This window comes from Sorex fumeus, unplaced genomic scaffold (genome assembly GCF_029834395.1).
Source record: "Sorex fumeus unplaced genomic scaffold, SorFum_2.1 ptg000015l, whole genome shotgun sequence".
NCBI lineage: Eukaryota > Metazoa > Chordata > Mammalia > Eulipotyphla > Soricidae > Sorex > Sorex fumeus.
In genome coordinates, this window is record NW_026606072.1 from 4759394 (window position 1) to 4782371 (window position 22978).

Below are 22978 nucleotides of genomic sequence, written 5' to 3' on the forward strand. Positions count from 1 at the left end.
TCTACACCACATACCAATAAGCTAGCATGTGTGCTCGGTCCACAGGCTCCAAACTCACCTGTCTTTCTCTCGTTTCATCTTTTGTCTCATCCGGATTTCCCGTGAAGTCAAATAAAACTGCACAGGAGATACAAAAAGTTCATTATTGTCAGTACAAACAACTAGGCCATTATGATTCATAGAAAACATGAAATTCCACTTGATTCAACTAAAGTCTGAAACAAAATTTTAGTTCTTATAGAAAATTGTCATTTATTTACTTCCTTTTTGTTTTCAGGCCACACTGAGTGGTGCTCGGAGGACCATGTGTCCCTGGGGGCTGCAGGGGGTGGTGGTGTCCTGCACACAACAGTGTACTCCAGTTCTGAGCCAGCTCCCCAGGTCTAACACCATTATGAAACTCTCGTAGAACATCATGCCACTTAAGGAAAATCCTTTAATAAGCCAACTGCAAATTCTATTTTGCTCGAGCTCAAGCGGGCCCAGTAACATCTCCATTGGAGACTTTGTTGATACTGTGTCTGGTATATCGAATACGTCACGGGGAGCTTGCCAGGCTCTGTCCTGCGGGCGAGATACTCTCGGTAGCTTGCCGGGCTATCCGAGAGGGGCAGAGGGGCTGAGGAATCGAACTCGGGTCGGCCATGTTGGCTGCGTGCAAGGCAAACGCCCTACCGCTGTGCTATCGCTCCAGCCCTATTTTAGTAGCTATTTTTTCTTAAAAGGAAAGATCCTGCATTTAAAACAAACAAACAAACAAACAAACAAACAGGAAGACCAGAGCAATAGTACAGCAGGTAGGGCACTTGTCTTGCATGCAGCTGACCTGGCATTCCACAGGGTTCCCCAAGTCCTGCCAGTAGCTATTCCTGAGTGTAGAGCCAGGGGTAAATCTTGAGCACTACTGGGTGTGACCCCCCCCAAAAAAAAGGGAAATAAAAGTAATTTAGGGATAGAGATATCTGAACTTGGTTTTGTGTTGTTTAGTTTTTAGGCCACATCCTCCAGTAGTCAGAGATCATTTCTAGTGGTCCTCAAAGGACAATATGGGGTGCTGGGGTTTGGACCCAGGTTGGCCACATGCAAGACAAGTACCCTGCCCAATGTACTATCTCTCTCCTGTCCCTGAAACTGATTTTATTTTTTGGGTTTTGGGGTCATCCCTGCTGATGCTTAAAGGACCATGTATAGTGTTAGGGACTGAACCAGACTGAATGTTGAATGCTGAATGCTTAAAGGACCATGTGTAGTGTTAGGGACTGAATCATGACCACATTCAGTGGCTGCAATCAAGGCATCCAGCAGTGTCTGGGGGTACCATGTATGTATGCTGTAGGGTTGGGGGTAAAGTTGGGACCTTGAGCATGCAAGGCCTGACCCCAGCCTTTTGAGCTGTCTCCGTGGCACAGAGCTGTACTCTCCACAATCTATGATTAACCTTATACCAAGAGTTTGCTTGACAAAACAGGAATGCATCACGATAGTTTGAGCTATCATTTTGATGATTCTAGTTTATCAGAAACGTAGCTCAGTGTTTTTCATAATTTGTAAGGCCCTCCCGTTGATCGTTGATTTGCTCGAGCGGGCCCAGTAACGTCTCCATTGGAGACTTTGTTGTTACTGTGTCTGGCATATCGAATACTCTCGGTAGCTTGCCAGGCTCTCCGAGAGGGGCGGAGGAATCGAACTCGGGTCGGACATGTTGGCCGCTTGTAAGGCGAACGCCCTACCCGCTGGAGCGATAGCAGTATAACAGTATTTGTGGGTTTGGGGAGAAGCCTCAATGCTGGAGCACATGCTCTGCATGAAGTAACTGCAATCTCAACATTTCCAGGAGGAATGTCTCAGCACCAATTGGGATGGCCCCAGAAACAAACAAGAAAACCAGTCTGTGATGTTAAAAATTTCATCAAGTCCCAGAAATTAAGTACAGCAGAAAGGCACTTGTCTTGCATGCGGCTGACCTGGGTTCGATTCCCAACATCCCACCTGGTGCCAAGCACTGCCAGGAGTAATCCCTGAGCACAGAGCCATGAGTAATCCCTAAGCATTGCTGGGTGCACCCTTCCCCCAAAAACTCACAATTGTCTACGAGCCCAAAAATCGCCATGCTTCCTGCAGAAATAAACTATTCTAGATATGGACATGATTCTAACTATTGGGGTGCTGGTTCAGTGAGGTTGGTATCAGAACCCATCCTTCAAGGGTAAAGGCACAAGTGTCCTTGTGCACACATACAAATACACCTTAAGGTTCTGGTGATATGCCTCAGTAGCTCTGAGTAGACCATTATTATATGCTCCAAATTATCAAGAAAAAGTCTTAACATCAACCTGCTCTCTTCAGGAACAGATCATCACATGCCACTTGGAATAACAGTTCACCTATATCGTACCATTCCGTGCTCAGCACCAGCTTATCTGGAAAATTTACTTAAAGAATATGTTCCCTGGGGCTGGAACAATAGTGGGTAGGGCATTTGCCTTGCACGCAGCCAACCGGGTTTGATCCCCAGCACCCCTGATAGACCCCAAAGCCGCATCAGGAGTGATCCCTTACTCACCAGGATCCCTTACCAGGATTAAGTCCTGAGCACCACTGGGTGTGGCACAAAAACATAAAAACAAAAACAAACAACAATGAAAAGAGTATGTTCCCCTAATGATGCTGAAAAATTAAGGTACCAGGGACTGGAGAGAGAGCTCAAGAGACTAGTGCACATGCTTTGCCTGCTGGAGACCAGGATTCCATCCATGCAGCTAATAACCCCCCAAGAACTGAACTGGGAGTGGCCTCTGAGCACCACTGAATATGGCCCCCAAACAAAACAATGAGGATACCTCTATATTTTATTTCAGTTTACAAAGAAAAAGATGTGACATCTGCAAGTATTCTAAAAATAATTTTCTTCTTTTCCTCTTTTTTCTTTTAATGTCACACCCATAAATGCTCAGGGGCTACTCCTGGCTCTGCACTCAGGAATGACTCCTGGAGGTGCTCGGGGAACCATATGGGATGCCGGGGATCGAGTCCGGGTTGAATGCATGCAAGGCAAATGCCCTCCCCACTGTACTATCACTCTGGCCCTCTAAATGTGATTTTCATAGTAATGTGATTATCAGAGTAATACAAGTTTGTTCCACCCTCTTAAAAAAAAAGAAACACAAATGACTTTATTTTGGGTTTTGGGGAACATATGGTCTGGGCTTACTCCTGGTTCTGCACTCAGGGGACCACCATATGCAGTGTCAGGGATCACACCCAGGTCAACCCATGTTCAAAGCAAGTGCCCTACCCAATGTGCTCTCTCCAGCCCCCAAAGAAAAGTACTTCTGACCTAACTGTGGTCATGCCCATAACTGACAGCAAATATTGACAACTTAAATGCTGCTGGCTGGATCACACATTAAAGTAATAGTTTTGTAAATTATGAATAGAAGATTGATTTTTTAAAATGACTTAATTACACATACACTATAATAATCAATCACCACTCTGTGAAAACTAAGAGAGCAATTCCAATCACTCACTGGATGACTCAACTTCCTCATCTGGTTTACTTGCTCAGAGTAAATAATTAGATTGGAGGACAAAAATTATTTAAGATTGCTCCATAGAACATAGTTTATAGAATATTCATTGCATGTTGATAGTTTAGGTAAAAAAGTCACTTACTAACTCTTCCAAATGGCAATAAAATGTTGATTTTTCTACCAGTTTTTGTTTTTTAATGTGTCCAAATGATGTTGTTCCCTTTCTTTGAATATTTATCAAGCAAAAAATACATACACTGTGTCCACCCCTTTAGCTCACTACTGCAACTCACTGGGTTATTCCTGGGGTAGAAAGGATCATGCTCTTGCCCTCTCTTTTCTTCCAGCTGAGTTAAGTACTCTGCCATTCTCTCTTTTCGTTTTCTTTTCATCCAGATCCGGAGCTCTCTTCTCTCCTTCTCGGTTCTTTGTGGACGTCTACCAGAAGAACGCTGAATACTGAGAAATTTAACAGGTAGGGTACTATGTAATTTTTAATTTGTTGTGAAATTAAGATAAATCACAACTAAGTCTTGCTTTTAAAGTAAACATTAACTCATTATCTTTAATTTTTTTTTCCCTTTTCTTAGACGTAATTGCCACCAAGGGATCGAATGTCATGCCAAGCATCCAACCCAGTGAGAAGAATGCAAGGCAAGGGTCGTGCCGGCTGGACTATTGCTCTGGTGCCAGGTGGCCTGTTTTTGTTTTTTTTTTTAACATTCTTCATTTATTATATACTGAATTACTGTAAACTTACAAAGCTGTTCACGATTAGGTTTCAGTCATACAGTATCCCAACACCCATCCCTCCATCAGTGTAGATTTCCCAGCATCAGTATCCCCAAATTTCCCTCCCATCACCCCCCACCACCCCACCCCCAGCCTGCCTCTACAGCAGGCACTGCATCATATAATTTTGAAGGACAGTAGGGTTTGGGGGACCATCTGTGGTGCCAGGAATCAAACCCAGATTGGCCACATACAAAGCAACCACCTGACTTACTGTACTATTTGCCTAAGTCTGAATAAAAAAACATCTTAACTGGGTTAAGGGAATTATTTAATAATTACCTGGAGATTCTCTGAGCTTGCTGTTCTGTTAAGCCGAGCTCTTCGCTAGAAATGCCATCTTTTGTGAGAAGGTCATCGATTATATCAGCAATGTCAGTAAGTCCTGTCACCTGGAGTGCATCTACTGAAACACTTCAGAGCCAAGACAATTACAGAAATATACATCAATGTCTATATTATAGTAAACAAAAGTGAACAAGGAAACACGGCATAAATGCACACAAAAATGATCTTTCTATCTACCTAACAAATGATAAATTCGTATGTATTCTCCCCTCAACCCCAGATGCCCTTTGAAAAGCAAGCATAAGGCCAGAGAGAGAGAGAGAGAGAGAGAGAGAGAAAGACAGAGAGAGAGAGAGAGAGACAGGCAGAGAAAGAGAGAGAGAGACAGAGAGAGAGAGAGAGAGAAAGACAGAGAGAGAGAGAGAGAGACAGGCAGAGAAAGAGAGAGAGAGACAGAAAGAGAGAGAAAGAGAGAGAGAGAGAATACAGAAGATGAAGGGCTGGCTGGCATGTAGCCAACCCTAGTTCAAATTCCTGGCACCATATACAGTCCCTGGAGCACAACCAGGGGTTACTCCATAGAGCCAGGAATAGCCCCTAAGCATTGTCAATGTGCCCCCACCACCCAAAAAAATGAACAAAGAAAGCAAATATAGGCCCAGGAGGCAGCCTCTTATGGTCCTACCTACTAAAGGTTAATACATGTGCAATAAAAGAAAATGTAGCCAATGTAATCTGATTAGCCATGCCAAACAATGGGATATATAATACAATAATCCTCAGTTTCCTAAAACATACCATTCCTTATAGAATCTAGTTATATTCCTTTAAGTCATAAAAGTCCAATAGTATAGAAATTATATACATAGTTCCAACCTTCGGCAAAACAATGAATTAATTCTTAAGATACTTACCTCTCAAATAACTCCTCATTATTTACACCTTAGAAAAGAATACAAACAGTATTATTAATAAGTCTTAGGATAGTTATTTTTCCAACTTTCAATAAATCTAATTTACAAATTACAAATTATATGACCAGAAACTAAAATTTTTGATAACTCCAAAGTGATTTAAAGATATGCATATATGTAAATATATGTATATATACACATATATACATATATACTACAGGTATATACTATACGTATATATACATATATAGACATATATAAGAGAGAGAGGGAGAGAGAGAGAGAGAATGCAATTTATCCTGTCTTTAAATATGCAAGTTGGGAGTGAATAATATCTACATTTTTTAAAGCTTTCTACCCAGAATAGTCTGCTGAATAATATGGTCCAGAAGGTTCAATCTTTTGTTTAATTAATAAAAATAAATTAATTTAATTAATTAAAATTAGCAATAAAATAATTAAAATTAATAAAATTTAATAAAAAACAGAGTTTAGAGTCCTGGAATATGATTAAGTTAAACAACAACAATAAAAGTAAACACCTCTCATGCTATGAAAAAAAAAACATTTGGAAAAATACCTAATTTCAGTGACCAGAGAGGCAGTACCATGGGTAAGGCACTTGCCTTGTATGCAGTGACCTGGATTCCATCCCCGAAATCCTGCATGCTCCCCAGAGCATCCCAGGAGTGATCCCTGAGTGCAGAGACAGGGTAACTGAGTGTGTTGAGTGTGGCCCCCCAAAAAGAACAAACAAAAACTCTAATTTTAGTCCAAGAAAAAAAATAAGCCTTGTTCAGTGTTACCTGCATGTCTTTAAAGCAAAACACTCACATTTACTTAGCTTTCTATAAATGTAAAATTCAAAAGGAACCAAGAAAATAGGAAAAAGTATTCTGACCTCTCTTCCCCAAAACAGGGTAAGATTTTCTCACATTGGGGATGGGGAGTGCTCCCAGGAGCACCAGGGTCTGAACCCGGCACCTCCCACTGCAACTCCCAGTGCTGGACTCCACTACAGCAGCAGTAACAACCACCAAAGGGGACAGGACCATGATCAGTCAAAAATAAAACAGTGATATTTCTAAAACCACTTCAAAAATAACAAAAGTGACTCTATAAGAAGATTCTATTCTTACATTATTTTCAAAACATTTTTGTTTGTTTGTTTGCGGGGGGGGGGGGGGGGGGAGGTGAGGAGGGGCTTTTGGGCCACACCCAGTGGTGCTCGGGGCTTCCTCCTGGCTCTGCACTCAGGGATGACTCCTGCTGGTGGGGCTTGTGGTGCAGAGGCTGAGGCCCAGGTTGGGTGCATGCGAGACAAGCACCCTACTTCCTGTATGCAAGGCAAGCAGCCTACCTGATGAACTCTCTCCAGCCCCCAGTGGCACAACTTTTAACTTCCCTTTCTCCTGAAATTACTAAATATTACAAAGTAGCTTCTTTTCCACTTCCATTCACTGATATATTCCCAGCGACCACTCTTCAGTAACATCAAACCGAAAATCAAGAGCATAAAAGGAAAAAAATGAAGAGAAATACCAGGGTACGTTGCATTCTGCTCACTGGAAAGGCTGACAACAGAATCAGCAGAAGGGAACACACTTGCTTTCGGACTGGACTGAGTTTCTGGCCCTGAAAGTTCAGCTGTGTCTTCCTTATCGCTTTGATCTTCCTTATCCATAGGTTCTGGGAAATGCACTAATCCAGAATACATGTGACAATTAAAAAAAGATCAGGGGAAAAAGTCACATAGTGAAGATGCAACACTTAACTAATACTTCCACATGGAAACAGATGTATTAGAAGCCGGAAACATGTCATTCGGAGCGCTTTCTATTACATAACAAAATAATCTAATTGTGTGTTTAAAATTAAAGTTCTCTCTTAGTAAAAAAAATTTATCTTTTACTAAATTTCAGTAAGCATGGTGGACTGAACCAGAGTAGGAAAGTCCCTGACCCGTTACAAAAACACTGAACTAGGTAGGCCGGAATGATAGCACAGTGGGAAGAGCACTTACCTTGCACACTTCTGACCTGGGTTCCTTACCAGCCTCTATGGTTTCCCAAGCCCCACCAGGAGTAAATTCCCGAGTACAGAGTCAGGAATAAGTCCTGAGCATAGCATGGCCAGGTGTGGGCCAAAAAACAAAACCAAACAAACAATAAAAATCAATGTTTTGTTTGGAGACCATATCAGATGGTGCTCAGAGCTTACTCCTGGCTCTGTGCTCAGGGATCACTCCTGGCAGTGCTCATACAAGGTGCCAGGGATCAAGTCAAAGATGGACAAAGCATGTGCAAGGCAAGTGCCATACAGGCTGTACTATCACTCTGGTGCCCCCGCCTTTTTTTTTTCTTTTCCATAAAGGATTGATCAAGGGAACAAAAAAAGAAAAAAAGAAAAGAAAAAGAAAAAGATCAACCACAATCAAATTTTATAAATAAAATCCTCTGATGATAAGGAAAAAATTCTAAACTGGGCCCAAAACATTCACTAGAGTTGGACAACGCATAGCACAACAGAAACAGGAATTTCGACACTGTACCAAGAGGCGCTGCAGATGGATAGCTATGCCCACAGTGGGGCAATAAGAAAGCCTGGACCTATAGAAGCAATAAAATCATTTAAAAAAATTTATTCTAGCTTCTAATATGTTCACAGGGGTGTTGATATTTATGGTCTAGATGTACAGCTACCCCACCTCACCACCACCACATGCCCCATCCCTGCCCTGTGTCACCTCTAGGCAACAAAGACATTCTTTATCTGCCTGATTATTGAATGGGAGAAAAAGGAAAGTGGACCCTGAGAAATTAAAAACAGGCCTGAGGCTGGGAGCTTGCCCAGGTTCTCAGGTATGATCCCAGCACCAGAAAGTTGGTCTGTTTGTCTAAAGAAACAAACAGACCAACTGGTTTGAGGTGGGAGCCGATATATTATCACAAAAATTGTCCTGACCTCAGGGCTGGGGTCTTCCACTAAACCTATGTTCAATCCCTGGCATCCCTATGGACCCTTGAGCTCACCAGGAGTGACCTCCAGAATGCAGAGCCAGGAGTAAGCCCTGAGCACCACTGGGTGTTCTCCAACAACACACACGAAACCATCCTAACCTAAAACTGCAGGAGGCATTCTAGTCTGGAATCCCCCGCGCACCTTTCTTTCACTCCTGGAGCTTCTCTCTTATCTCTGAAGAAGCTACATTGGCTCCTGAATGTGCTGCGGTTTCTGGCTGCCTTTTAATAAGATGTCCTTAATTCTATAACTGAAAACTGGGGAGAGCCAGTCATAAGGGGGCTTCAGCCCACAGAGTAAGATCACTCCTCACTCAAGCACTCCACAAAGGGGAGGCTCATTCTTTCAAAACAAAGCTGACATCCCACCTCAAGCTCCACACACCTTGAGAGACCCTCATGGGTTTTGATGCAAACGTTTTTTCATGTTCAGGACTAGCAGACGATTCAATGGGACCCACAAGTTCAACCTGTAGAAACACACACACACAAACACATAGACACACACTAAAGGTCATAAGTGTAATAGTTTTACCATTTCAAGAATTATAAACAATGTTACACAGGTTTAAAACATTGCATAAATGCCACAGATTAAAAAAAAAGAGTAACTTCTATGAACTAAATAGCAAAGACTGGAAAATTTTACTTATTTTGAGTTTAACAAATTCAACCTTTTGAAAGACTCTGGATAAGAGCAAAATAGCATCAGAAAATTTTAGGGTGAGAGGGAATGTCATGACTATCTAGAGCAAACTTTTCATTTCATGCATGAAAATATGGCAATACATGGGAACGCAGCCCAGAGAAATTCAGCGAGCTGAGTGGGAGACTGTGGATTTGAATACAATTCTTCAAGGGTGCTGATTAGTATGGATATCTCTATCTTGTTTTCTTCTGTCTCTTCCAGGCTATAAGCTGTTCTCTTAAATCTATAAAACAGGTAAGCCTAACTCCTGTATCTATGGGTGCATTACAATAGAGTGAGAAGTCTTCTAATATGGCCAACCTTACACTTAATCTAATGCTATGTCCTTCAAGCAGTAACCTTAGAAGACTAAAAGCTTAGGGAGAATCACTTATTAAAAACTCCTTTGAAATGTTCGTTTCCCAAGTTCCTGCTATAATTATTAAAGACCATGATGTTAGTAAGTCTTTATTATAAAAGTGATTTTATTAGTCATAATCTAAAAATGAGAGTCAAGATTAAATAAACATTTATCAAAAGCCCATCAGGTGCCAAGGAAGACAACACAAATCCCTGTTCTCCAGTTTTAAAAGGCCGAGAGGGAAGTTATACCATAGTTTGGAGGGCTTTTTCAAAATGGCTGCGTATGACCTACACGGTCCCCTTGAAAATCCCTGTCCTCCTCCATACCCCACTTTCTCCAAATGTATCCAAGCTGGATCTCACCACCTCTAGCCCTCTGCTAACTTATCCCACCATGCTATGCCATTGGATACGTTCCTGCTGCATTCAGTTTCTTCCCTTCCTTATCTAATTGGCTAATATCAATTTATTACCATGTCAAGGGAAAGTGCCACAAAGCCTTTTTAATGTCACAGAATTGTTTACAGGTCCAGCCACCACAGACCACGTGCACCTCACCATCCCCTGCTCAGAATCTTAACTGTTGGAAATACTGGTCTTCTTTCATTAGATGCTAAGCTTCTTGAGAACTAGCAATTGTGCCTTATTTATCTTTCCATTCCCATATGTTGGAGCAGGGCCAAGCAATGATTCCTGGACCCTGACAAGAGGGAGCAAGCTGGGATTAAGCCCAGATTCCAGTAATAACTTGGCTTTAGATATACTTAAGAAGTCTGAAAGTGCCACCTGGAGTGATCCTGAGTGCAGTCAGGAGTAAGTCCTGAGCACTGTATGATGTGGCTCAAAAACCATTTTTTAAAAAGGACAATGCAGACACCTATATACTGCTAGTTCCATTGCAGAAATTATTTAAAAGAAATCGAGAAACCTAAATACAAAGTGATACTGTTAAAGTTATTAAAAAACTTGCTGAAGAATGTGACATTCAGCTATAAGCAGGGTTTATTTAAAACTGAACTTACACACTTCCCTTCCTGGTATGAAAAGGGGAAACTTAACGAGTGGTTCTCAGCTGGAAACAACTATGCTGTCTCCGGGATATTTAGGAACATCTAGAGACATGGGGTGGGGTAGGGGTGGGGCATTCCTGGTCATGCTCAAGGAGCACGTGGTTCAGCGGGTCAGACCTAGGGCCCCCACATGCAAAGCCTGTTTCTACCCATTAAGCTATCTTCTAGCCCATGAAGATATTTGTGATTATTGTGGACAGTGATACCAACATCTAGTAGGTTAATACCAGGGACAGCATCCTACAACAAAGAATTTGGTCGTGGGGATGGGAAAAGGGGAACTGGAGGCAGAACCATGGTCTCATATATGCAGATAAGCGCTCTACCACTGAACACATTCCTGGACTCAAAAGGTCTGAGGATTTGGAGAGTGGTGACTCCATACCCAGTGGTATTCAGGTGGACCCTGGTAGTGCCAGGGACTGAATCTGGCATTCTGGCCCTTTGAGCCATCTCCTAATCCAAACATGTCCATCCCTGTCCTTCTTGCTTTGTTGGAACTGAACCCAGGTCTCATGCAGGCAAGGTGTGCATTTTACCACTGAGCCCCTGAACTGCCACATTAAACAGCTGTAAGCCAGAGAGATAGTACAGTGGGTAAGGCTTGACCCACAGCAACCCCGAGTCCCTGAGGAAAGAGCCAGGAGCAATCCCTGAACACAGCCAGGTGTGGCCCAAGTCGCTCTTACCTCCTAGCCATCCTCCACACACATAGACACAAAAAAGAACTTTATGGCCTAAATTTCAATCATGCTGAAATGTGGACTTAAGTCAATCAAATTTATCATCACTTTTTAAAAAAATCCAGTGTTTAAAAGATCATCGCATGAATCTTAATAACTAGGTGAACACTAAAATTAAAGTCAGCCTACCTTATCACAAGGCCCATGTAGCATCTGCTGCCTGGGGAAATTCTGCTCTATGTTTTCAGCGATGTTCTGTATTGCTAACAGCTGCTCGTCCATCTTCAGCATCTCAGCTGTGAGCTGCTGGAGCTGGCGAGCTGCAGAGCGTGGCGCAGAGCGTGCGGCAGGCAGGGCCTGTGGTCCCTCCCCCAGCCAGCTTTCCTCTGCAGCCTCTGACTTTGAGCTCTGATCTTGCACAGGAAACTCTGGCTCCAGGATATCTACATCGTAATAAGGGTGACATCAGAATTGATCATAACTAAGAAAGAACTGAATCCTAAGGATTTCATTTCTTGATGTTATATGCCCTTGTTTAAAGCCATTCATAATATTCCCTTCCAAATTGCTTTTAACTTAACAGGCACAGAAATAGCATTTCAAATACCTGCTCTTTCTTCTTTCGTCCTAGCTCAGTAACAGACACAATCTGGACCATTATTAGTCAAGGTTCTTCTCTATATCCAAAGTGGCATCAAGTATCTCCATCTTCACTATGACTGCTTAGGCAAGGCTTTCCCAATAGACCCCACACAGCATCCAGAGCTCTGACTGCCTTGATTTGTATCTAATCCATCTTCCACAAAGCCATAAAGGACTTTTTAAAACATAAACCTCTTCCTTCCCACCTATGCCATTATTATCAGAGTCTAAAGAACTTAGGAAGGGGCTGGAGTGATAGCACAGCGGGTGGGGCGTTTGCTTTGCACGTGGCTGACTCAGGTTCGATTCCCAGTATCCTATATGGTTCCCCTTACACCACCAGGAGTGATTCCTGAGTGCAGAGCCAGGAGTAACCTGTATCGCGGGGTGTGACCCAAAAAGCAAAAAAAAATAAATAAATAAAAGTAAAAATTAAAAAACTTAGGAAAAGAGACAAAAGCAAGGCCTTAGGGACCTTACTATCTCTGGCCCTTGAGGACTCCATTTTAACATCAAAATAATCATGAAATCCTGCGGAATATTTATTTTTAGTCTCAGTGTCTGTGCAAAATACCCATATACTCCAGCCTTAGAACAAGACGTGTCATTTACCTACATGTTCCTACTCTCTTCATTAAGAGAAAAACTCTTTTCTTGGTAATTTTCACAATTACCAAGGTTTAGTGCTAATTTCTGATAAAATAGTATTTTGGGGAGCAGAGAAATTGTACCCTCTATCCAGAACATTCACCTTTGTCCAGATGTCCATCTAAAGGTGCAGGTGAGGTGGCACTGGGCTCCTTTACTTCTGTAATGACAGCTCTCCAGCTTCTCCCAGTCAGGCAGGATGCAGACACTTCTGCAGGTTTAAAAACTAAATCCATAGTCGTACTGGCAGATTCTATAAAGAATATGAAAGGCTTCAAAACTTAACTCTAAACTCTAAACAAGGCACTCAAAGAGTCAGAACATTTTCTCCCTTCTTCTCCTTCTCCCCTCTCCACCATCCCCACCTCTCTCTTGTCTCTAGGGTGACTGAACCCTGGACATCACATAAGGAAGGGAAGTACTCTAGTGCTTAGCTACATCCTTGTTCAAAAAAGAATTAAGGGGTTGAAGAGATGGTACAGTGGGGATGGCACTTGCCTTGTATGAGGCAGATCCAGGTTCAATCCCCAGCACCCCATAAAGGCCCCCCTGTGACCCCTGGGCACAGAACCAGTGATCCCTAAGCGCACCCAGTTTTGAACACAATGCCCCCCTTCCCCCAAAAAGCAAAATTATTACCATGGTTCTTAAAATTGTGCAAGGGAACAGCATTAGTAACTGAAGCTGCCAGATAATGTAGCTCTGCTGAAGATGGGACCCCCATAGGATCACTTTGCTGTTTGCTAACATCATCTGAAGACTCTTTTCTGACAGGTAACTCCTGTAGATCATCAGCTTCAATGTCAATCACATTTATGTAAGTGTGTCCAACCTGAGCAAAACACATGAATTCAAAAAGGATTTCATTTGTTCCCATCCATGACAATCGGTTCCCTCTCCCACCCCAAATAAAAGGCAAAAGAGTTTATAGAAACCTAACTTGAGGGAAACTGTGGAAAGTGTGGTAATCTGCAGGCAAGGTACTTAAATCTTTCACCTTGAGGGGGTTGGGCCAAAGTGCTCTGGAGCTATTTCTGGTTCTGTTCTGGAGTGACTCCCTTGTGGTGCTCAGGAGACCAGATATAGCATTCAGGGCTTCAGCCACATGCAACGCAAGTACCTTAACCTCTGTACTAATTCTTTGGCTAATAAATCTTGTGCTTTTTTACCTTTCCAACAAAGCTAGATGTTTCATCATTTAAACAATGAACTGAATAAGGCTGATGACCTCAACCAATTTAGTACAAAGGTATTATTAAAACTTGCAAATATGAGCTGGAGAGATAGTGTAGTGGATAAGGGATCGCCAGCATCACATATGGTGCCCCAAGCTCTACCAGAGTGATTCCTGAGTGCAGAATCAAGAATAAGTTGAGTACTGCGCATGTGGCCCAAAAACTAACTATATAAAGCTTGCAAATAAAACAATTGTAGCAGCACTATAGCACTGTCCTCCCGTTGTTCATTGATTTGCTCAAGCGGGCCCAGTAACGTCTCCATTTTGACTTCTTGTTACTGTATTTGGCATATCGAATACACCACAGGTAGCTTGCCAGGCTAGATACTCTCAGTAGCTTGCCGGGCTCTCCGAGATGGGCGGAGGAATCGAACCTGGCTCGGCTGGGCCGGCTGCGTGCAAGGCAAACGCCCTACCATTGTGCTATCGCTCCAGCCCAACCAATTAAAACAATTAAAGCAACACAAATTTAATACCACATCGGACGCTGAAGGTGACAATGGTCTCTCTGATTTTTCAGTGGAAAATCTGACATTTAAAAATACATCTGGAACCAAATTCTGAGGAACGGAACAAGATTCATGCTCTGAAAATTAAGGAATGAAAAATAAGAAATAGGGAGAAAAATGCAAGTTAGTTCTAATTCATTAGCTTTGTAAAAACAAGTTAGAAAATAATATCATAAAAGGTATATGTTGAAAATCTAAGTAAGATTACTAGATTACTTAGATTTTCAACATTACAGTATTAATACATAATAATTACAGCATTAGTAATACTGTAATACTAGTATTACAGGTACAAACAGAATTCTATTGCAAGGGAAATTTAGTCCAAGTAAGTCATAACTGAATGATGACTGACCATTGCGTTTCTATTATGAATGAAATGTTATAGACTTACTATTTCTGTTTCTGATTAACTTATATTAGCAGTTTTGTTGAAATATTATAGTTCACCTCCTTTACAGATATAATTCTCGGACCACAGTGTTAACACAGCGAGTAGGGTGCTTGCCTTGCTTGTGGCTGACCTGGCTTCCATCCCCGGCATCACAGATGGTTGTCTGAGCCCCACCAGGAGTGATCCCTAAACAAGGTACCAGGAGTATGTCCTGAGCGTCACCAGGAGTGGCCCCCAAACCCAAACAAACAACAAAGTATAATCCAAGGTATTCAGTATATTCACAAGGTCAACAGCAAAATTTCACCACTCAAAAAATAATATATATCTAATTTTTACAAGTCATTAGCTACTTATTAAAAAGTAACCCATAATCAATCAACTCAAAAAAGAAATATGAAAATACTTAGATATGTAAGCATTAATAATTAAATATTTAAACTATCATTCTATTATATTTGTTTAATTGCTTTTCAATGAGGAAAGCAAGTCCTGTTTTGGCATCATGCAAGCATAATCTTTAAGTGAACATGCCTTACTCTGAAAAGAAATTTTATACCTGATATAGAAGAAGGTATTTTCTCATTTTTATGACTTTCAGAAACAACTTCTTGAGAAGCAACTTCTTGATCGTGCACTAAATTAGGACATTTGAGCAAAAGGAAAACAAAAAGAAAAATTTCACATAGATACACTATACAAATGTAGATTTTAAATATGGTGTATAAACAATGGTAAAGGGCATATAACGAATCTGTTCTTTTAAATATGGAATTTTCAGACTTATACTTTTAGGTACTGGACCTGACGATACCAGCATAGCAGAGTCCCAGCATGGATCCCACTGACTACAGAAGACTGTCCAGAAATAAAGTCAAGTAACTACTAGGCTTTCTTAAACACACTTTGGCAAGATACTCACTAAATCATTATTGAGAGAAGGAAATTCTGGGGCCTAGAGAGATGGCTCAGGGTCAAGCACACGCTCAACAAGCACAATAAGGACCTGGGTTTGATCCCTAGCACTGCACAGACTCTAACACAACTGGCTGTGGCCCTAAAGACCCCCAAGCATTGTCAGAGTGACCAGGTCCGCCCCCAGCAACACTGGGCCAGGGCAACATTGCATCTCAGAGCTAAGCATAAAGCTATTGGGCCGGGTTGGTTGACTCTTACCAAAAGTGTTCTGTTGGGAGGACACTACTTGGGAGGGCCCCTGAAAAAGTTAAAATCCTGGATCACCCAATGCATTCAGCAATCATGAAATAATTATACAAAGAGAGGTGAAATATACTTAAAATACACTTTTTGATGACGGCTGAATGTTTGGCTTAAAGAGAACCAAACAGAAAAGTATAGAATACAAAATATAAGTAAACCATTATCAAAATTTAATCTATTGAGGCCAGAGTGATAGCACAGTGGGTAAGACATTCGTCTTGCCACGGCAGACCCAGGTTCAATCCCCGGAATCCCATCTGGTACCCCCAAGCCCATCCAGAGTAATTTCTTAGTGCAGAATCAGGAATAACCCTTGAGCACTGCTGGGTGTGGCCCCAAAACAAAACAACAAGAAAAAAAAATCTAATCCATCTCCCAAAATGTACTGGATAGTGAGATACCAGGACACCTGACTGCATTATTTTAAATGAAGGGGTTGGCGGACAGCAGACATGAGGTGTCAGTGGAAGGGTGTTCCAGTCCATCCAATATTCCCATATCGTATTAAATAAGTCTTCAATACCTAAAGAACAATCCATCACAAGGTACTAAAGAATATAAAGCATTTTTATTTTCCTTCTAAATTAACATTTACTTCTTCTATTAGTTGGTATATAAATACTGAACATATTAAATATTCAAAATCTTTAAGACTGCTATAGACAATCACTATAAGGTAAAGCTATGTGTTCAGATAGTCTTGTTGGCATGTCCCTACAAAACAGTGGCTCCATCCAGGGTTATCACTAAGAGAAGGGAGCAGCAAAACCTATCAGTAACAGATCTGAACTCTACGGTGATTCTAACTATGCAAAATGTATGAAAGAAGAAACAGAAAACCTCACACTATACTTCTGAGCAGTGTGATTACAAATGGTTTCACCTTTTTCTGGCTCCTTTTTTTTAAATCCAAAGATGCTACGATGATCACACATTACTACTTTAAATCATAATAACTTGTATAGATATATGTAAAGGCAGAGGGTTCAAAAGGCACTTACACAATTCTGTGCTCAAGACTTTCCTAAATATTACAAAGAAAGAATTACAAAGGCACAAAAAGCAGAGCACTTAAAATTAATGAGGAAGTTTGTTAGATGACAAAATTATAAATTGTTAGGTCCTCCAACAAATATATTCCCTCTCCTCTTCAAATACACACACACACTCACACACACACTATGGTCAGATATGTCAGAAAATAAACTGTGATGATATTTTTAAAGAAAAAGTCAATAGATTTCTGAAAAGCAAAATAACAGAAGCTGAGCAAAAAATCAAGGAGCTCCAAACTGAGGAGGAAACAGCTAGGAAACATCAGAGGTTGAAAGTAGCCTGAAAAGAAATGGACAGCATATCTGAGCACTATGGGATGAGTTCAGGAGAAACAATATAAGAATCTTTGGAGTCCCTGAAGAATAAAAGGAAAATGTGATGAAAAACAATAGTTAAATAAATCATCATCAAGGAGAAACTTCCCAGAGTTGAAGATTATAGACACCAAGATCCAAGAGATCCAAAGGGTCCCAGTGAAAATAGACCAAACTAGGAAAACTCTAAGACTCATTATACTCAAAACCAACAAAATCCAAAGATGGAGACAGAATACTGAGAGCAGCAAGATCAAAAAGGGAACTTAAAAAGGAAAGCCCATAAGGTATTCAGTAGGCCTATCAAATGAAACCCCCTGAGTCAGTAGAGCATGGAGGGATATAGTACAAAAACTCAGTATGAACACCGCACTAAGACTACTCTATCCAGTTAGATTATCATTCAGATTTAAAGGAACTGTGCCCAGCTTCATGGAAGGCAACAGGTCAGGGAATCATAGTTCTGAAGCCAGTTTTGCAAGAAGCATTCACAGAGCTCCTTTAAGGGGCAAGAGAAACTTTCCATCATTCGGCATTGAGAAGAGCACTCACTCATGGTGCATATGGTTTCCTACACTACGTTTAAGAAAGGTTAAAAACATATAAAAGTTCACCGTCACAAATTGACTTTTATTGATTTATTTTCTGATAATTCTATTTGCCATTTAAGTTTTATTAAACCAAGTAATTTGAAATAAATTTCAACCACTCTTACAGGCTGAAGGGTGGGAGGGAACCTGGAGATATTGGTAGAGGGAAGGAGACAGTGGTGTTAAACCTGAAACGACTCTACTAGGAACAATTTTGCAAATTATGTTGTCTCAATAAGTAATCCTGGAAAAAAAATGTCTAGATACATCAAATGTTGCTAAAAAAAAAATAAAGAAAACCAGCATTTTACCTGGGTCTGTATTTGTACTTGCATCCTGATGTTCTATAACCTTCTTTTTTACAGAAGCCATGAAATGCAATCCAGCTGAAGTATTAACATTATCTTGAAGCATTTCTTTAAACAATAAAACATTGGAAGCAACAATTGAGAAGCCAATAAACAATCAGAAGAGCAAGTAACTTGAGAAAGATGGGTAGGGCAGGGAACACAGTCAAAGGCCTGGAGCACATGCTTTGAATGTAGGAGCCCTGGGTTTGATCTCAGCACTGATTGTCCCTTGAGCTAAAAGTCCCAAGTACTTACTTCCAGATGTAGCTCTTCTCTCCCCACCCTCCCCCCCAAACAGGGAAAAGGATAGAAATAAGGTATGGGAGGGAGGGAGGGAGGGAGGGAGGGAGGGAGGGAGGGAGGGGAAAAGAAGAGAGAGAAGAGAGAGAGCGAGAGAGAAAGGGGGGAGAGAGAGCAGTAGAGAGAGAAAGAAAGAGAGAGGAGAGAGAAATGTGAGTTACAGGTGTCCAGATGTAATCAAAATGCACTTTTTCTCAGCTGACTCACAATGGCAGCTCAGTTGTAGTTAAAAATTGTAAGGACACTTTGGTTTTGTGTTTGTTTGTTTTGTTTGAGGGCCACACCCAGGGGTGCTCAGGGGAATACACTGGGTGCTAGGGACCATATCAAGGTTGGCTGCATACAAGACAAGCACCCTAACCCCACTATAACGTCTACCTATAGCCAGCAGAAGCAACTGGACATTCCTTCTGACTAATGAGGATCCAGCAGAAACTCTTAATCTGGGAAGTGATGTGGCTGGGCTAATGTTCTACAAAAAGCACCCCAGCATGTGCGAAACAGAGAAGAGGGAATAGAATTAAGGGAAGGCAATGAGGTAGAAGAGACTGTAACAGTGGTCCAAATAAATACTTATGAGTGGTGAGTAGAGGAAAAGGATAAATTTTTGTCGGCTGATCCATTTGCTTACTTTTTCCACACCTAGAGGTTCTCAGGCTGAGTCCTGGTTCTGCGCTCAGTGATCACTCCTGGAAGGCTCAGGGAACTATATGTGGAGCAGGGGATCACCCTGGGTTGGCTGTGTGCAAGACAAGCGCCCTACCCTCAGTACTATCACAACAGACAGCCCCCTTCTATTTGCCAAAGGGGAGATGCTACCTAATTCATAAAGAGCTTAATGAAGCAAGGCGGAGGGGAGAGAGGGTGGAGAAAGAGGAGGAAGAAGATGAAGGGGACAGAGATAATACAGCTTTTGTGAAGCTCACCAGGTTCAATCCCTGGCACCCCATATAATTCTCTGAGCCCACCAGAATAAAGCCTGAGCTCAGAGCTAAGACTAAACTCTGAGCATACCATATGTGCCCCGCCCCCTCCAAATCCGGCCCCCAAAATAGAAGAACAGGAATTGACAGGATGAGGAAAAGCAGAATTCAGAATAAGATATGTCTGGGGGCCACATTGACAGCAATACAAACGGAGAATCCAGGGAGAGAATACAGGGAGCCAAACCAGTTGGTGGAGAGGATTATGAACTCTGAGGGTACATATGGGGGACTTGAGATAACTCCTATTCAAGTGGAAAAATCAGATGGAAGGAGAATCAGACTCCAAAGTCTATTATGATAGTTTGGAATTTAGGTGTAGATTTTTCTCTGGAGATCACTCAGGGAGAATAGAGTATCAATTATGGCACATCATACACACACTCTATTAAATATATATAAGGGATATGTAATACATAGCATTGTATGTATCTACATACATATATGAAGTATATACTAGGCATATGTCCTCAGTTCCAGGCTCTGAATTCCTTTAACTCTTAGAATTTCCTGAGGGTGAGGAGGGTTTTTGTTAGTATAAAGTGCCTCCCTTGATCACACTGGCTTAATGTTTATGACGGGACTCCAGGCAGGTCCCCAGCTCCACATATAGTTCCCTGAGTCTTCCAGGAGTGATCCCTGCGAGCAGCTTCAGGAGGAAGCTCTGAGAACTGCTGGGTTTGGAAAAATAAGCAAATAGACAAGCAACTCACAATGGGTGCTGGTCCACAACCAGAGAACTAGCACTATCAGCTCTAATCCTGAGAGTAATTGGAGACACCATAAAGTCATAAAGGTCCTTAAACTCCCTGGAACAGTGAGGTTAAGGGGAGGTATGCAGGGAGGAAAGCAGCACCAGAGAGCTGTGTGACCACACTCACCCCTTGGACTGTGTGTAGCGTCTATGCAGTCACTCTGAGCTGCAACCTTTGAGATAAAACTATAATCATAAACAAAGTGCTTTATTAAGTCTGGAGTCATTCATGCATATTTGTGATCCTACAGGGGGTGTCATGGGATCCCCCAAGTTGGCAGTCAATTGGGAGGACATGCAGAGGTCTGGGACCTTGTTTGTACTGGGTTTCTGAAGTGGGCCACTTGTTTGGGACTTTGCCTGTGGGGTACGTGCAAATTTGAGGTAAGCAGTGTTAGACTAGACCTGAATTATATGATGCCAAGTTAGGAAGAAAAAAAACTAAAGAATTGTGGCCTGAATTGACACAATATACATTTACTGGAGAATGATGTAGTCAATAGAACACTGTGGAATAATGATAAGGAAAGATATCTACATTAAAATGAATCTGCTAGGGCTGGAATGATAGCAGAGCAGGGAGGACGTTTGCCTTGCATGCAGCTGACCTGGGTTCAATCTCCAGCAACCCATATGGTTCCCTGAGCACTGCCAAGAGTAATTCCTGAGTGCAGAGTCAGAAGTACCCTGAGACTCGTCAGGTACAACCCCAACAAACCAACAAAACGACAAACAGTACCACAGTGATAGTATAGTGGGTAGGGCACTTGCCTTGCACACAGCCAACCTGGATTCGATCCCTGGCACCACATATGATACCCTGTGTTCCACCAGAAATGATCCCTGAGTACAGAGTCAGGAATAAGCCCTGAGCACTGCTGGGTGTCCCAAAAGCAAAAATAAATGACATCAACAAAATCACTCACATAGACAAAAGAAAGAAGAAAGTTCTTGACTTTTTGTTTTGTCTGTGCCAGGAATGAACCCAGGGCCTTAAACATTCAAGGCAAACACCTTACCCAGTGAGCTACATCCCTGGTCCAAGAAGAAAATGGTTTTAATACGAAAAAGTGGAGAAAAAGAATCCTAGATGGATTAGAAAGATGAGTAATAAGCTAAGGAGTTCAGGGAAGAAAAAATAGCGGGGTCTAGGCAAGTAGAGGCCTGGTGCAAGGCAAAGACACCAAGAAAGGGAAAGAGAATCAGGTCAAGCACTGAGTGCAGAACTGCAGAAACAGAGATGAGGGGAAAATTAAGGTTGTTTTTTTAATAAAGCAAAAATTAAATTTCTTTTTTGTTTTTTTTGTTTTTTTTTGTTTTGTTGTTGTTGTTATTGTTTTTTAGGACACACATGGCAGCATTCAGGGTTTATTCCAGGATCACTCCTGGTGGGGATCTGAGGACTGAACCTGGGTTAGCAAAACAAACACCTTCCCCACTGTATGGTCTCACCACAAACAAGGTCTAAACAGTGTCTTGCTGCAAATAGAAATAGAAAGATTTACAAAAACAGACACAGTTCAGGTCTGATCTGTGGACCATAATGTGTAAACCTGTACTCTAGGGGACCAACACACACACCAACACACACAGACACACCAACACACACACACACATACACATCTTGTCAAAGATAACATAATAATAATTTGTTCTCATTTTTATGTGTACAGTTCTAGAAAGCTGATTTTAACTCTGAATTTAGATATAATAGTAATTGTACATCACACATACCAAATGGAATGTCAAAGTTGTCCAAAGGCTGGGAACCATGAAGCTCTTGTTGCTCCTACACAAATGCCCAAATAATTAATTAATGATTCGTTCAAGTGCCCTTATTATTTTGGAAGCTATATTAAACAGCTATTAGGACTACTGACTTACTTGATACAAGTTAAAGTTTATTACTTATTAAAATATTAGTTCTACCAGATCATTTATTCTATCAAAGTAACTCTACAAGGATTTGTCAAAGTTCATAAATCAAAAAATAAAAAAGAACAGTACCAATTTAATGAAGTTACTAAATTATGATATACAATTATCTCCTGCAGGGTCGCTTTCAAGTTCATATAGTAATCTCATCTTATCAAAATGTTCATGAACTCCGGGTTTTTACCAAATGAGTCCAGACATGCTGTTGAGGACTCAACTGAAAAGAATCTTTTAAAAATCCGTATAGAGGAGCTGGAGCAATAGCACAGCAGGTAGGGCGTTTGCCTTGCACGCGGCCGACCTGAGTTCGATTCCCAGCATCCCATATGATCCCCTGAGCACCACCAGGAGTAATTCCTGAGTGCAGAGCCAGGAATAACCCCTGTGCATTGCCGGTGTGAGCCAAAAAGAAAAAAAAATTCGCATAAAGAAAATTCTTCTTTTAAATCTGGTGTTGCAGGTACTGGAGCGATAGCACTGAGGGTAGGGCGTTTTGCCTTGCACGCGGCCAACCCAGGTTTGATTCCCAGCATCCCATATGGTCCCCCGAGCATCGCCATGAGTAATTCCTAAGTGCATGAGCCAGGAGTAATCCCTGAGTGCATGAGCCAGGAGTAATCCCCGTGCACTGCTGGGTGCGACCCAAAAACCAAAAAAAACCTGGTGCTGCAAATAATGACAATCACCAAATTTA

At 41.6% G+C, this 22978-nt stretch overlaps 1 protein-coding gene across 1 annotated transcript in view; it reads right to left on the reverse strand.

The window, feature by feature from the left end:
- The window catches only part of CPLANE1 (ciliogenesis and planar polarity effector complex subunit 1), a 114522-nt gene that overhangs the window by 22408 nt on the left and 69136 nt on the right, over positions 1–22978 (reverse strand). Inside the window, exons 36-48 of the mRNA XM_056112091.1 lie at positions 22084–22138; positions 18274–18378; positions 15341–15406; positions 14355–14464; positions 13281–13473; positions 12745–12894; positions 11541–11794; positions 8933–9017; positions 7070–7228; positions 5528–5555; positions 4608–4739; positions 3827–3992; positions 59–117 (exon numbers count right to left, since the gene is read on the reverse strand). Of these exons, the coding sequence (XP_055968066.1) occupies positions 59–117; positions 3827–3992; positions 4608–4739; positions 5528–5555; positions 7070–7228; positions 8933–9017; positions 11541–11794; positions 12745–12894; positions 13281–13473; positions 14355–14464; positions 15341–15406; positions 18274–18378; positions 22084–22138 (1562 nt within the window). The remainder of the gene's footprint in view (positions 1–58; positions 118–3826; positions 3993–4607; positions 4740–5527; positions 5556–7069; positions 7229–8932; positions 9018–11540; positions 11795–12744; positions 12895–13280; positions 13474–14354; positions 14465–15340; positions 15407–18273; positions 18379–22083; positions 22139–22978) is intronic.